The sequence below is a fragment of the Diabrotica undecimpunctata genome, chromosome 4, assembly GCF_040954645.1.
Source record: "Diabrotica undecimpunctata isolate CICGRU chromosome 4, icDiaUnde3, whole genome shotgun sequence".
NCBI classification, from domain to species: Eukaryota; Metazoa; Arthropoda; class Insecta; order Coleoptera; family Chrysomelidae; genus Diabrotica; species Diabrotica undecimpunctata.
The window spans coordinates 96793818-96808485 of NC_092806.1; the positions used below are offsets into that span (position 1 = coordinate 96793818).

At 32.4% G+C, this 14668-nt stretch overlaps 1 protein-coding gene across 1 annotated transcript; it reads right to left on the bottom strand.

Annotated features, from left to right (window-relative positions):
- Nucleotides 1–975: 975 nt before the first annotated feature.
- LOC140439809 (uncharacterized) lies at nt 976–13161 on the bottom strand. Its single transcript, XM_072529958.1, has 9 exons — nt 12992–13161; nt 9684–9925; nt 9401–9499; nt 9148–9246; nt 8488–8952; nt 5734–5842; nt 5051–5524; nt 2351–4995; nt 976–2231 (listed from the first exon to the last, which is right to left on the bottom strand). The coding sequence occupies exons 1-5, from the start codon at nt 13102–13104 to the stop codon at nt 8630–8632; spliced, it is 876 nt and encodes a 291-aa protein (XP_072386059.1). The 5' UTR covers nt 13105–13161; the 3' UTR covers nt 976–2231; nt 2351–4995; nt 5051–5524; nt 5734–5842; nt 8488–8629.
- Nucleotides 13162–14668: the final 1507 nt, after the last annotated feature.

A 14668-nucleotide genomic window follows, 5' to 3' on the forward strand; every position in this document is an offset into this window, starting at 1 on the left:
TTGCCTGCTTAGTAATGTTCTTCCATTCTGCCCTGTTGGATAATTTTCTTCGTCGCTGCCTGATGTTCATGGTTTTAAGATCTTCCTGTACGTTGTCTATCATCTTTTACTGGGCCTTCCTCTTGTTCTATTTCCTTGGGGCTCTCATCTCTGGATTATTTTTACAGCTTGATTATGTGGCATTCTTTCTAAGTGACCAAGCCAGTTTAGTCTTTGTGACTTTACAAATCTAACAATATCTACGCTTTGCGTTAGTTCACTTTAAATCTACACTAACCATTGCAGCAATGGGTTGGTCCAAATAACTTTCTTAGTATTTTGCCCTCAAATATTCTCAGTTGATTTTCATCAGTGGTGGAGAGGGTCCACATCTACTGTTTAGTAGATTAAGCTTAGATTCACGATTCAATAACTTACTTTTCATTAAGTCTTTGTATGCATAAAAGCACTTATTACCGCTAAGAATATGTGCTTGTATTCCTTGACTGACATTGTTGTTGTCATTTATTATTGAGCCTAGGTGGGGAAAAGTGGAGACATATGCGTAGGTATAGTTGTCTACCTTCAGGTTCTCATGTAGCTCAAATGTAACAGCTTCCAGTTTCAGCTCTATAACTATTTCGCTGAATTCCCTTTTGTTGTGACTTATTATGGCAACATCATACACATATTTTTATGGATATTGTATTAATATATCCGTTCATATCCAATTTTCTAACAGCTTCTGGTAAGAGCTCTTGATAATGCTCCTTCCACCTTTTCATTAGTTCCTGTTTCTCGCTGATAATTGCTTATTTTTGTTCTTTGTTTAATATGTATGATTAGGATAAATTTTAGTTTTATTATATTTTATTTTTTTAGTGTTTTTATTAGAGTAGGTATAAACAATAAATGTTAACAAACAATTAAAAATGTAAAATATATTTTTAAAACAACCTAATTTGTATATTTTTCAACAGTAAGTATTGTGGCTTATTCCCATTTAAATATAAATTAGTAAGTATTGGAGTAGAAAGATTTACAATTCCTGTAATTATATTCACAATTGAGTCCATATATGGAACCATATATAAATTTATTCGTCCTTTAAGAATTTTAAAAATTTTCATTCTTTGAATTGTCCTTTCAACATGAACACGAGCTGCAGCTATCTCAGCAGTTGATAGTACATCTTCTGCTGAGAATTGCTTCGTTTTCCCTAAAAATGGTGGACGTATTAGTCTTATTTTATTTTCTAAACATTCGTCTTCAATTAAAAACCCTTTGTCCACCATTATTGCGTCTACATTAGGGATTAACTTGTTTATTAAATTTGATTGCACAAAAATTTCCTTGTCCGAAGTTCTACCCCCATATACTTGGCTTATAAATGTGATCAAACCTGAAGGTGCAATCCCAATAAGTACCTTCAGTGTGTGATTACCTTTATAATAACTATAGGATATTATGCGGCACTTTAAACACCTATTTTTTTCCACAGGAATTTCTGTGCAATCAAGTATTATTCGGGTATCAGGATACTTTTCGAAACAAGTTGGCATTCGTTTCGAAACTCTTTCTTGTGACAGCCATGGTACAGCAGGTTGTAGTACCTTATGTAGTACTTCAACTGTCACATGAAAGTAATTTTTGCAAGTATTTGCTGATACCCTGAATAATACAGATAAACACCTAAATGAAAGATTAATTTTCAACTTTACAAATACCAGTATTATACGCTGCCGTAATGAAAAATGTAATGGTTTTACATCTTTCTTTTCCAGCATACTGGCAGCTAAACATATTTTGTCAAGTAGACCCACTGACTGAATTCCTGTGAATGCGTTCACATCTCTATTGGTTTTTAGCATATCTTCCAATGTGGATTTTCTAGATTGATTTAGCATAGTTTCCGTAACCTGTACACCTTTATCAGTCAAATATGTTTTAAATCCAGTATCATCTTCTGCAGCTGTCAAAATTTCCTCCATTACATTTATCTCTTTATCTTGTGCAGGTGGAGGTGATGTAGATGTATCGTTAACACCAGAGAAGGAGCAGCAACTTTCATGTTTAAGTGCCCGTCTTCGAGCTAGTCTTGCAGCTTTCATGCTTAAGCACTTGTCTTCTAGCTAGTCTTGCAGCTCTAGACTGCTGTTGAGATGAAGATAATGGTCTATCCAAACTCCTTGTTGGTAGGTTCTGGGATGGAATACTACCTTTTTTTAAAAATCTTTTGTGAGTGGTTAAATCTGAAAATAAAACCACTATTAGGCTCACAGAAGTGAACAAAAAAAATATGTTACGCCTTGTATTAAAATAGCATGCAGGATTGAATACGCAATGCCCCATTATTTAAATATTTACTTACTTGGTAGAAAATACTCCACGTTTCCGCCACCATATACGAGCAATCTTTTAAATTGATTTTTTTGTGATAAGCGACAATGCCTTCTTTATTTTCATTTTCTATCAACAGTTTCCTAATCAATTGCCTCCTGTAATGACGCTTCGTTGTTTCAATAACCCACTGATCCATCGGCTGCAACAAACTCGTTACGTTTGGTGGCAAAAACATTGCTAGCAGGTTTTCAGGGGGTGGGTGGGTGCATTCTCAAGAAGTAACAGCACCTTGCTGCCTTCTTTTCCCAATGTCTTTTGATGTTTTTTGACTTCAGGTATGAACACTTCATCAAACCACTCTGTAAATAAAGTAACAGTCATCCAAGCCTTTTTTTGGTTTTTATAGACCACGGGAAGTTTTTTTACATTCGTGAATGCCCTGGTATTTTTGGATTTTCCTATCATGAGTAGGGGTAATCTATGATTTCCGGTTGCGTTAGCATACTTAAGGGTAGTTACGCGCTCTTTGCTTACTTTGTGACCAGGAGCACTTGATTCTCTTTTGGTAGCCAATGTAGTTTTTGGCAAGGCTTTCCAGTTTAGGCCCGTTTCATCAGCATTGTATACAGACTCAGAGTTATAAGAATCTGATTCAACTTTAAAAGTTTCAATATAGTTTTCAGCAGCTTTAGGGTCAGCTGAAAGCTTCTCTCCACTTAAGTCCAACTCCCGGATTCTGTGCTTGGCTTTAAAATTTCGTAGCCACCCATTACTCGCTTTAAATGAACCCACACTCTCCATTTTCTCGACAAAAAGCATATCTTTTTCACAAATAATAGGGCCTGAAAGAGGGTTCGCCAATATTCGCTGCTGCAAGAACCAGTTAAACATCACTTCTTCCAGTTCTTTATTTTCAGCTGTTTGCATACTCTTTCTCTATGAACTTCCGTCTTCATTCTCGAGGACGGATACAAAGTTTACAATAAAGAATTTATTTTTTTAATGTCAGATACTGTTGAGGTTCCCACTTTGTATACCTCGGCTAAATGTTTACCCGACACACCTTTGTCCAACCGTTCGATAAGTTTAATTTTATCGGCCAACGATAATACCACACGTTTCGTTTCCTCTTAGAACTCATCGTAGTTCACTGAACACATTAATCAAAACACTAAGGAACACGGACAAGTCAACACATCAATTCACTCTACTGCAGGTTGAAGAAGCACTGAACGACTGATTTATCTCTCAGGACGTGGCGCCTATACAAACTTAATTTTTTCTTTTTCTCAATCTGATCCGGATAATTGGCGATCCGGATAATTGGAGTCCGGATAATTGGAGTTCTACTGCACTTTTAAATTATATTTTGCTTCAAATTCAAGTTTTGCAATTGCCTCATGATCTTGTCCCCACCTTGTAGCAGCAGATCCGTGAAAATCTGAAAACAATATTTTTTTTGTGGTGTTTGCAGGATTTGTAGATTTCCTCAATTTGCATACAATTCCAAAATTAGAGGCTGTCAAACGATTGTGCCTGTATTCTTTCCACAAAAAATTTGTAGATTGGCCCCTGGTAGATTGTTCTATTTTTGCAATCTACTCATTACTTTTTTGTAAGGATTCCAAAGAACCCTTTCTCGCTTGTTATTTCTATATCTTTCTAATTTCTAATGCACCGTAATTTGTATCAGCTGGTGCAATTTTTCTTTTTTTCTTTATTACTGGGTGTAATTCTCTACGCAGTCTTCTTTTGTTCCCTACTATTTTGATTTGATCTATGTATTTGTTTGTATATTTTCTTGGACTTTTCATGGTCATTTTCTTATGTAGGTCACTAAAGTAATGTTCTCTTCAATGAATGATATCGCTGCAGCTTTCACCGTGTATCGTAGCTACCTCTCAAAACAAAATTTATTCTTTTACCCCCAACAAACTTTGAAATCACAGAGTTATATGTTTCTACTGCATTATTATTCATATTCAACAATAAACTATGAGTATGTTGAATTAGACTGTTCCCACACGAGAGAATGTCATTCAATAATCCGCATTCTTCTAATTTGGTAACAAAGTTTATTTAGTTTTCTTTGGATCCTTTACAAAAATATTGATCGCAGCTTGTATGTTGTCCAAAGACATGATACGAACAATTTTTTATGTCTTTTATTAAGTTTTTCATTTGAATTTCTATACTATTTGTTTCATTTCTTCTGTAGGCTATCGCTGTTTTGATTCCTAGTCTTAATCTCAGTATATTACTAGACAAACGTTTTATTAGTTCTGGCGCCACAGGTTTCATTTTAGTTGAAATTTTTTTTGCTGCCAAATCTCTTAATTTACTGCAATAATTGCGTAAAAGGTGATTTATGCATTCAATGTTTTTAATTAAAATATTTGGACCATATGGTTTTTTAATGCATAATGAATTATATACACTACTATCTCCATCACCCACTAACTGTATGTATTTTAATCGATGCATCTCCACACTTCTTTTAAAACCTTCAAATATTATATCAGTTTCCATGGACGTGGATGATCCTTCCCAATTTTTAGAACATGTATGGGATTTAACTGTTTCATTTTTTACAGCTCTCGCGCATATAATAAAGTATTTATTTCTTGTAGCAACAAATAAAATCTTTCCAGTTTTGGCACCGACTATGCAAGCCTAAAAAAGAAAATATATAGAAAGATTGTCTATCTTGTCAATACAACACACTTACTACACCTGAAGAAGCATCGTAGTTTACTTTATACGATCTTTTGGACCAAGCACCATCAGTTATAACGGTTATTAACCCATTTCCGTCGGAATCTACTTCACCAATTTCTTTGGCTAAAGCTAATTCCTCCCGTCCAGCCTCTTCTATGGAATCATAAAGTGTTTGGCAGATGATATCTGCAACTGTCTCCGTATGTTTTGCATACTACCTGTAGGAAATCACAGGTATATTTAATGCAGCGTGTTGCTGCTGTATGTCTGAATAACCTGACCCGGTGGATATAGTAGTCAATGTACTTATCAATCCGTCCATTTTTTCTTTGATAATCTTCATATAAGAAAAGTTGCATGAAAATGGAGAAAGATCATTCAAACCTTGAATCGATTTAATGAAAAAGTTCATGTCCACTATTCTTCTACCTTCTACCGAAAAAGATGGTTTTTGCTGAGATGCGACTGAGAATGACAGCTATCACTAGAAATAACGATAAAATTTAAAGTATTTTCTGCAAATGATATTATTTGTTATTATTATTATTTAAGAGTAAAACACTGGTAATGTTTTGACTATAAACAAATAATATGTAAGGTCATGAACCCTGTATTTACCTACTTTACTAAGTATTCAATACTATTACCAATTAGGTATCATAAAATATAGTCATTGGTAAAAGGGTTACTTACGAATCGACACTACAACTAGGTAAAGTAGATGTTTCTGCTAATCCTTGATGGAATGAACTATTTGATGAAGAACTTTTGTTTTAAAGTAGCTTTTTTCATTTTTAAGTTCCTAAAAATATGAGAAAAAAACAAAATTATTCTAGGAAAAAGATACGAACTTACTGAAGATGAACTATTATAATATTTTTAAAATAAAACGAACAACGTATATATATTATATATATGATTACAGAAAAAAACTCTTTTAAGTGGTGGGCGTAAAAAGTTTGGTTATAATAGAACGTTAAACAGTATAATTCAATTTTTCAACAGAAGTTTCAAAAAAATAAAAAAAGTAAGACCATCAATTTAAAGGCAACATAATTTCAAATAACGTGTCCAAATTTCGAGACATGTCGTCGGAAAATAACAGGGAAAACACTGTCCCTAGGTTTTGGTGCACCGATAAAATAGCCTTAAATGAAATATGTAGTAGAATTTGAAATACAAAAAAAATATTATACAAAAAAATTATTAAAATTGGCAAATAAGACTTAATACAAATGAATAGTGTTCCACACTCATTTGCCCCACACATTTACATTGGGATTTCTAGGTAGAAAAGATGGAACCCAATTGAACCTTTTTAATCCCAAAAAATACTGTTTTACTGTCATTATGGCATATGGTTGTCTTTTTAAAAACGAATCACATGCTATGATTTTTTTGACGGATATTCTCAAGTTAAAGTTGATTTCATATAATCGAATGAGCTATCCTACAATAAAGTCGTCCCAGGAACGCAATTCAGCTATAATGACAATATCATTTTAAAGTCGTCTAATTGTCAATATAAATGAGTCAGATAAAATTAAATTATAAGAATTTTTCACAAAGTACGAACAAACAAAATTTGTTTAATTTATTAATGTTTGTATTTTGAGAACAATTTCTGAAGTGGAAATTGAAACGTCAATAAATTTCAATTGTGGCTTATTCCCATTAAAATAGTAATTGCTTTAAGATGTTATGTTGCCTGTTAAGATGTTTTAGCTTGGAAGGTTTCTGTAAATTACAGAAACAGAAATTTTCTGCTCGCTGGTATTAAAATCTCATTTTTGACAATTTGAGGGTTTTGTGTTTTCTGCTTAATGACATTCAATTACACTTGGTGTACATTCAGTTACTATTGGTGATTCCAAATAATTAATTTTGATTTTTTCTTATCTGTATTCTTAAAATTTCGATTTACATATTTTAAAGAATAATAAATTTTTAGTCTACCATATAAATTTAGTAAATGCTCATAGGGAAAATATGAACAAGGATGAATAAACTTAATCTCTTTAAAAAGAGCTACAAATTGTGCTAAAACACCTTCAGTGCAGGACAATTTTTCAAAATTGTTTTGAAAAATTGATTCTAAATTTGAAATGAAAAATACGAAATCGTTACTTGGTTACTTGGCATAGTGAGGTTTCCAAAAGTGTGAGGTTTTGATTAAGCCTTCATTCTCAAATGCTTTAAAATAACACAATAAGCTTGTATCAAGATCTTTATGCTTATTGGCATACTCTATGCATTCTTGACATGAATGAACTTTTAAACACTTTTGGATTAAATACCCACATACAATACATATCTGACAGAATTTGTTTGTAATATACTATTCTTCTGATAATCAGAAAAATTTCCAGACAGTCCTGATTAATCCTCCTGATATTAATATAAGTGAATCCTTCCTGATATAAACTATCGCATGAAAGTATTATCTCTCTAATAGTTATTTGCCAAACTCTGATACTTGGTAATTTTTTGGTGACATCATCCCCTTTTTTATTAAATACCTTTGCTGTATTAAAAATTTAAACACTCATTAAGAAAATCGACTTGGTAGGTCTTTCCTTGGAATGGCAAATTGTAACGTTTTGCTGATTTGGGTGATGAAGAATTAAGAATATCAAACAGTTTATCCAACATATCAATAAAATCTTAAGTAAATTTAGCATGTGTTGAAAGAAGTCTTAAAGATATAAATAAATTCATTCCAGCAGAAACAGTGGCACTTAACAATTTAACTTTCATTTTTTGAAAATTTGTTGGATATAAATGGGACTCAGTTAGTTTTGGTGCACTTCTCGTTGGATCAGAATTATAATATTGTACAATATATTCAAAATGTGTACTATTGTGATCTATTACAAAATAATTGTTTTTTAAATTATTTCTTGTGGCCTTTATTAAATGTGGGGTGTCAACAGTAGATAATTTTTAAATTATTGACAAAAAAGTAAGGTGTCATAATAGTAACACCCAAAGCCCTACTAAGAGATACATAATTGGAGCCCATATCACTTACACAAACTCACACATTCAATCCTATATTATGAAGCGCAGTTATTATTTCGTATAGCATTACTTGTAAATTGGTAATTGGGCAAGTGGATTCGTGTAAGTAATAGGAGAGAGCCTGCTTGCATTTTGAATTTATGCCCCTAATCATAAAAACGGTAGTATTTAATGCAGGTTTGAATGCCTTTTGTCCTAAATCCTCAAAACCAACATTATTATCATCTGATCTGTTATAAAATAAATGGGCTTTTATGTGCATCTCATCAAAGCATAAAACACATTGCTTGTCTAGAGCACTAAAATTTTGAATTTTAATGTGATTGTCATTCAAACCTGCATGAAATTTAATATTTTTTATATACCTAACTAATACACTTGGCAAAGTGTATTAGTTAGGTATATAACTTAGTTATACTAACTTACCTAGTTATACTAGGCTTACCCTAACTTATACCTAACTTAGGGTAAGCAAAATAAATCCATAAATTTTGTTTTGTATAACCTAGGAGAGGTAAAATACATAATCAGACATTCTCGCTTCATACTGTCAGTAAATCTTCTACCTTTAGGTTTTTTTATTTACTTGGCTTACTTGCACATTAATAAAATTAGCCAGTTTAGGTTTCTGAAAACAGAATTTGTTTGTCAAATATTTATATTCCTCGAGTGACACACTATCAAGGAATTCTTGTCTTTGACATTTTAATTTTTGCTCATTATTTTCTAATCGATTGTCTAAATGTGACAATTGATTTCTTAACTGTTTCACCTCTTCTCTCAGTTTCATTTTCCTGGGAGATTTTGCTGATAATTTCGAGGGAGTTTGTGAGCTTGCTGATGAAAAACTACGTTTATTGGGCATGATATTGTCATCATCTGATGTTAAACCTAAAATAAAAGTTAAAGTGTATATCTTACAAATACTTTTTGAAGGAAATGTAATATTCATTAAAATGGTTCCCTAATGTACTATAGATCATATCACAGACTTGAGATCGAACTTGCTATAAGTTTACCTTATGTGAGCAAGTGCCTGAGTTTCGTTTATAAATACGGACATAAGATAGCTATGATTATATTTACCTGAAGGTATCAAATTATTCTGAAGTATTTTTATGTTTGGTGTTTGGGTAACACTAACTTCTGAAGTGCATGTCACACCTGAGGAAATTTCTAGTTCAGCTGCAAAAATAAAAAATACTTCTTAAATATGCTTACTAATTTAAAAATTGTAAATAGTTACGAATACGATTAAAATGGTTCCCTAATGTACTATAGATAAGTGCCTGAGTTTCGTTTATAAATACGGACATAAGATAGCTATGATTATATTTACCTGAAGGTATCAAATTATTCTTAAGTATTTTTATGTTTGGTGTTTGGGTTACAGTAACTTCTGAAGTGCATGTCACACCTGAGGAAATTTCTAGTTCAGCTGCAAAAATAAAAAATACTTCTTAAATATGCTTACTAATGTAAAAATTGTAAATAGTTATGAATAAATAATATTTGTTTATCATTCATTTTCTCATATTGCTATTTTAAAAATTATTCTGTACACTTTTACATTTATTTATTATTATCTGTTATACTAGGAAAAGTTATCTACTTTGACTTACTACTAGCATGTGGGACATTTAGGAAACTGCTGTAACTATGTTCTGCTAATACACCACTTGTGGAACCTTCCAAGCACGGGAACAAAGTTGGAACTGCTTTACATAATAATCTGTTCCTAGTTTCATTCATGGTGAACATTCTTTTTTCAAAATGGGCTCCACACAGTCGATGGGTAATATGCAGTGTTTCTCTACTCGGAACTAAGTCTTCCCTACCTGCTGCTAACGCCCATCTTTCAGCTCTACAATAACAAATTATTTAAGAACGTTTTCAACAATATATTATAAATATAAAGTTCTATAAATGATGAAAAGGTTGCCAATGTGAGTCTGTAATACTAGGGTAAGTGTCCTAGTAGTAGGAACGGGCCCTATTATTGGCACTTCGAATATTTTTGTTGTTTGACCCTGAGAACTCCAGAAGAGGTAACTAAAGGGAATAAAAAAAGAAGAGAAAGAGGTAAAACTAACGAGCAGCTGCGTTTCTGAGAAAGACATAAAAAATTGGTTCTCCAACATCGAAAATTATTTAAAGGAGAAAAATTATTTTGATATATTGCAAGATCCAAAAAGAGTGTTCAACGGAGACGAAACTTGTTTTCTCTTTTGTCCAAAAGAGGATAAGGTTGTCGCTCCTCGCGGTGCTAAAAATGTATACCAGATGGATCAAGGAACAGCAAAGGCCAATCTTACTGTGATGTTCACCTTCTCAGCTGCTGGCTCAGTAACTCCGCCGTTGATCATTTACCCCTATAAGAGGCTTCCTGCTGCTGTTGGTAAAAGTGTTCCTGATACGTGGGGAATAGGAATAAGCGACAATGGCTGGATGAAATCCGAATTGTTTGTGGACTATATTTCAAATATACTCCATCCCCATCTTTGCAAAAACGAAATACAGTTTCCTGTCATTCTTTTTGTAGATGGTCACAAAACTCACATGAGCTATGAACTAAGTCCCTTTGTACGAGGCTTCAAATAATACTTATTGCATTATGTCCAAATGCTACCAGAATCCTTCAACCAGCAGATGTTAGCTGCTTTAAACCTCTGAAGAATGTCTGGAAACGCACAGTTCTAAAATGGCGAAGAAATAATCCCTTCATTGGATTGACCAAAATTCATTTTGCACCAATATTAGAAGATTTCTTAACGTCACTAAAGAGTTCTTCAATTTGTAATGGTTTTAAATCTTGCGGATTGTATCCTTGGAATGTCAAATCCATTGACTTTTCAAAATGTATTGGAAAGAAGACAACAGGACCAGATAGAGCTGTTAGAAATGTGAACGGAAAGGAAAGTTGCGAAATGACATAATATTATGATGACTTTATTTCCATTATTGAGCAAGATAAATTAAACCAACTTAGACAGTACAAAGAAAACTAGAGAAAAGGTGATGAAGGTGAAGATTTCCAGTTGCTTGTAAAAATATTTTTAAGATTTACAAAAGGGGTAACTGCTGAATCATGCAGTTCTAGTGCAGATGATTCCCTTGTTACTGTGCTGTTTCATGGTGAAGAGTGTGAGTTACATCAAAATGAAGAGAGGCGTTTTGAAAAGTGTCAGCTGCCTGTACCGTATTTAACCCAAGAAAGTATTAAAGATATGGAAATAGTTTTCGGAGATAGTGTACTTATACAAGAGCAACCTGAAATAATAAGCCACACTATAATGGAACCAAATTTCGACGACAACCAACTTGGTACGATTTTAGAAAACCTAGAATTTCAACAAAACATAGAAAATTAACAAAATATTGATCAAGAACTGCCGTACGTACAAGGAGGCAAGAAAATTCAAGAATGATATCCATCAATATAATATCGTATTCCCGCAGTTTCTTTGCCAAATTTTTGTGCGCTCTACGTCTTTCGGGGGAAATTTAAAGAAAGATATATTATTATTTGTTCCATCGTTTCTTTCAAAACATCCCGCGTAAACACACTTATGCGTTACAGAGGCCATTTTATTTAAAATGTGAGTCCTTTTTTTGATAAAATTCCGCTATAACTTCTCACAACACTAATCACAGATAATACACCTATAGGGTAAGTTCGGCCCTGACACTACTCCTACCTCCTCGCAAGTCAGATCCGTCAAATTTGTGTTTGCGGTACTGCCATGTCCTTATTATGTATATGTTTTATGCCTCAAATATGCTTTGAAACAGTACATTTTTATTATATTATTTTATGAAATCGGGTATTTTTTAAAAATTTTTAAATTTATATAAACCACGATCGAATGAATATTTGTTTCTTTTGATATTAATTGCAGTTAGTTATTGAAAAAAAAATTTATAATTGGCCTTTGGTAGATTAGCAAATAAACTTGGCAATATTGTCAAAACTTTGAAAACTCTAGTTGCCAGATTGCATCAGATGTTCAGCAGATTTCAATTTTATGCCTATTATAATTTTGGGATGAAATGGTACCTGAATACCTTAAAAACTTAAGAATTTAAAAGCTTAAAAAGTTAAAGTTATTTTAAATTAAATTTAAATTAATTAAACTTCTTTTAAAAACTTAAAAAGAATGTTAAGTAACATTAATTAATATTATATCACATGCTCTTTCGAGATTTATTTGTGATATGGCAACACTGCCAAATATAAATCTGTCCCTCATTTGTAGCTAACTTCATCGGCACTTTCTCTATACTTTTGCCATATAAACCTTTATTTTAAATGATTTGAGCTCTTATTTTATTGTTTCATTCCATTACTAGGAAAGTGATGCCATTAACTACAGCAAGACGTGTGACAATTACTGCAGGTAGGTAACAATGACTACAGCCATGTGAATGCCAATAACTAGTACTTTCTCTGTTTTTGATTTAAATCAATTTCGTTTAAATATATTAACGTTATTAACACAACAGTTGTGTGTTGTGTGATCAGAAAGGTAGGATATCACACCGCCCAGAATAAAAGTTCCCGAAATTGTGATTCTTTTCTTGTGGAAATCAGAAATACTTTTCCCGGGACATTTCCTTAAAGTGCCAATAACTGGGTGCGTTACCCTAGTATATGGTAAATGAGTCAATACTCACAATCTTAAATAGTTTTTATTTAATAAAGTTGTTGAATTTGATCGTAAAATTCAATTTAGCCAAATATTGTAAGCCTTGAAACCGGTAACCCAAAATTCACCATCTTTATTAAATAAAAACTACTTAAGATTGTGAGTATTGACTTATTTCCCATAAACTAATAAAGTTTTATAGTTACAACCAACTTTTCAAGTACCCTATAGTATACCATTATAGTCAAAGTTTATAAAAATATTATGAATTTAAAAATGCTTACCTTGATTCATCTGATGGAAAACGGTAAAACCCGTAACTACAATTTGAATAACTGTTTTTACAGTTCACTGCCGCACAGCCTGATCTGCCTTTCTTTTTATTCAGTATCTCCATATTTACGATTGCACAAAATCAAATTATTAACGAAACAAATATGATCTGACAACAACAACCAACTGACTGAAAACTAAAATATGGCCGCTGACAATGCGCAAACCAGATGCGCGAACAATTCCCGCCGAGTCAAAGTGCACCTTCGGTCGGTACTATGTACTATGATGGTATAGTTGAGTCCAACGATATTTCGTCCGTCGGTAAATTCAAAAATTCGAGTAACCGATGTCCATTGACGTATCGCGATATTGGTTGTTTCACCGACACAAATTTTTTGATACAAGTATTAAATCATAAAATAACAATGTGTAATGTGTATATTATAGTCAAAGAGCAGAAAATCTGATTTTGGAAAAAAAAGCAAAACGTTATATTTCTTTGTTTTTTAAATGGTTAAAAGTGAAACGTAAAAAAAATTATCACTCTACCACCCTGTCGGAAAAAATACTAAATATCATAGGTGATACAACGGCATCTTCTATAGGGCTTTTTAACGCTTCCCATTTGTTTCAGGCACTTGTTATATGTCATACAATTTTAAGATATCTATACTTCATCTAATTTACATACCGTTGCACGTCATCCGCTTCATAGTCCATGAGGTCACATGATAAACTCCATTCGCTTAGCTCGGACAAATTCTGACAGATTCATTGTCGGAAACCTACAACACAACAATTCCTACTTCTCAGTATTAATAGCTCAAGTATCCTGCTATTACATACTTCTTTCTTTAAAAAAAGAAGAATTATTCTAAATAGTCGAAGTGTATACTAAACCCATCAAATTTTGGGTAGTATATATTTAAAAAATATATATTTAGTTGTTATAATTTAACATAACTATTTATTATATGGTGGAGATAAATAAATATTGATTGTCGGTAATTCGCAAAGTTCTATTTTATTTACTATTTAGTTTTTTTACTATTAATATTGGCTATGAGTACGGGTGCTTGGTTGTATAGTAATTTCCAGCCACTTTTAGTCTGTCAAAAAGTAACTAACTTCGCAAAAAAATAATTACTAAATTCACTAGACAGTTCGGACTGGGATTAGCGAACCGAGTTTACCAACACGAAATATTTAGGCGGTAGGTGTGTCCTTTTTTAGAATCACTTTGCCGAGTACACTGGCATTACAGCCAATAGACATATTTTATTATATACGCGTAAAAATAATATTTAAAGATTTCTAATAATGTTAACTTAAAAAAATACACAATAATATGTTTCATTTAACTTGTATAAATGCATTATAAAGCGTTTTTATGAAGAACATTTTGTTCAGAACACACTGTAACTGTAATCGAACGAGGGTGATATTTTGGCATAAATTGGTAACACTTATTTGACAGTTGCGGTATTGACTAATGTTAATAAGTAATGAATAAGAGTTGTTTTTGTTTAAGTATTCCATTTTACATGTTTATACGACGCATACAAGCGGCTCAAAATGTTTTTAACAAGATTATTTTTTAACTCTTGTTTTGTTTCTATTTATTTACATTAAATATTAATTTGGTTTGTTGTCTAATCCACTTTTTCAATAATTGTGACCTATTT

Bases quoted from the DNA above. Each gene is read 5' to 3' on its own strand.
- LOC140439809 (XM_072529958.1), bottom strand. From the start codon at position 13,104: ATGGAGATACTGAATAAAAAGAAAGGCAGATCAGGCTGTGCGGCAGTG. The intron at 9,500-9,683 runs GTAAGTCAAAGT...TTATTTTTGCAG, and splicing joins AAATGTCCCACATGCTAGTA to CTGAACTAGAAATTTCCTCA. The intron at 9,247-9,400 runs GTAAATATAATC...TTATTTTTGCAG, and splicing joins GAATAATTTGATACCTTCAG to CTGAACTAGAAATTTCCTCA.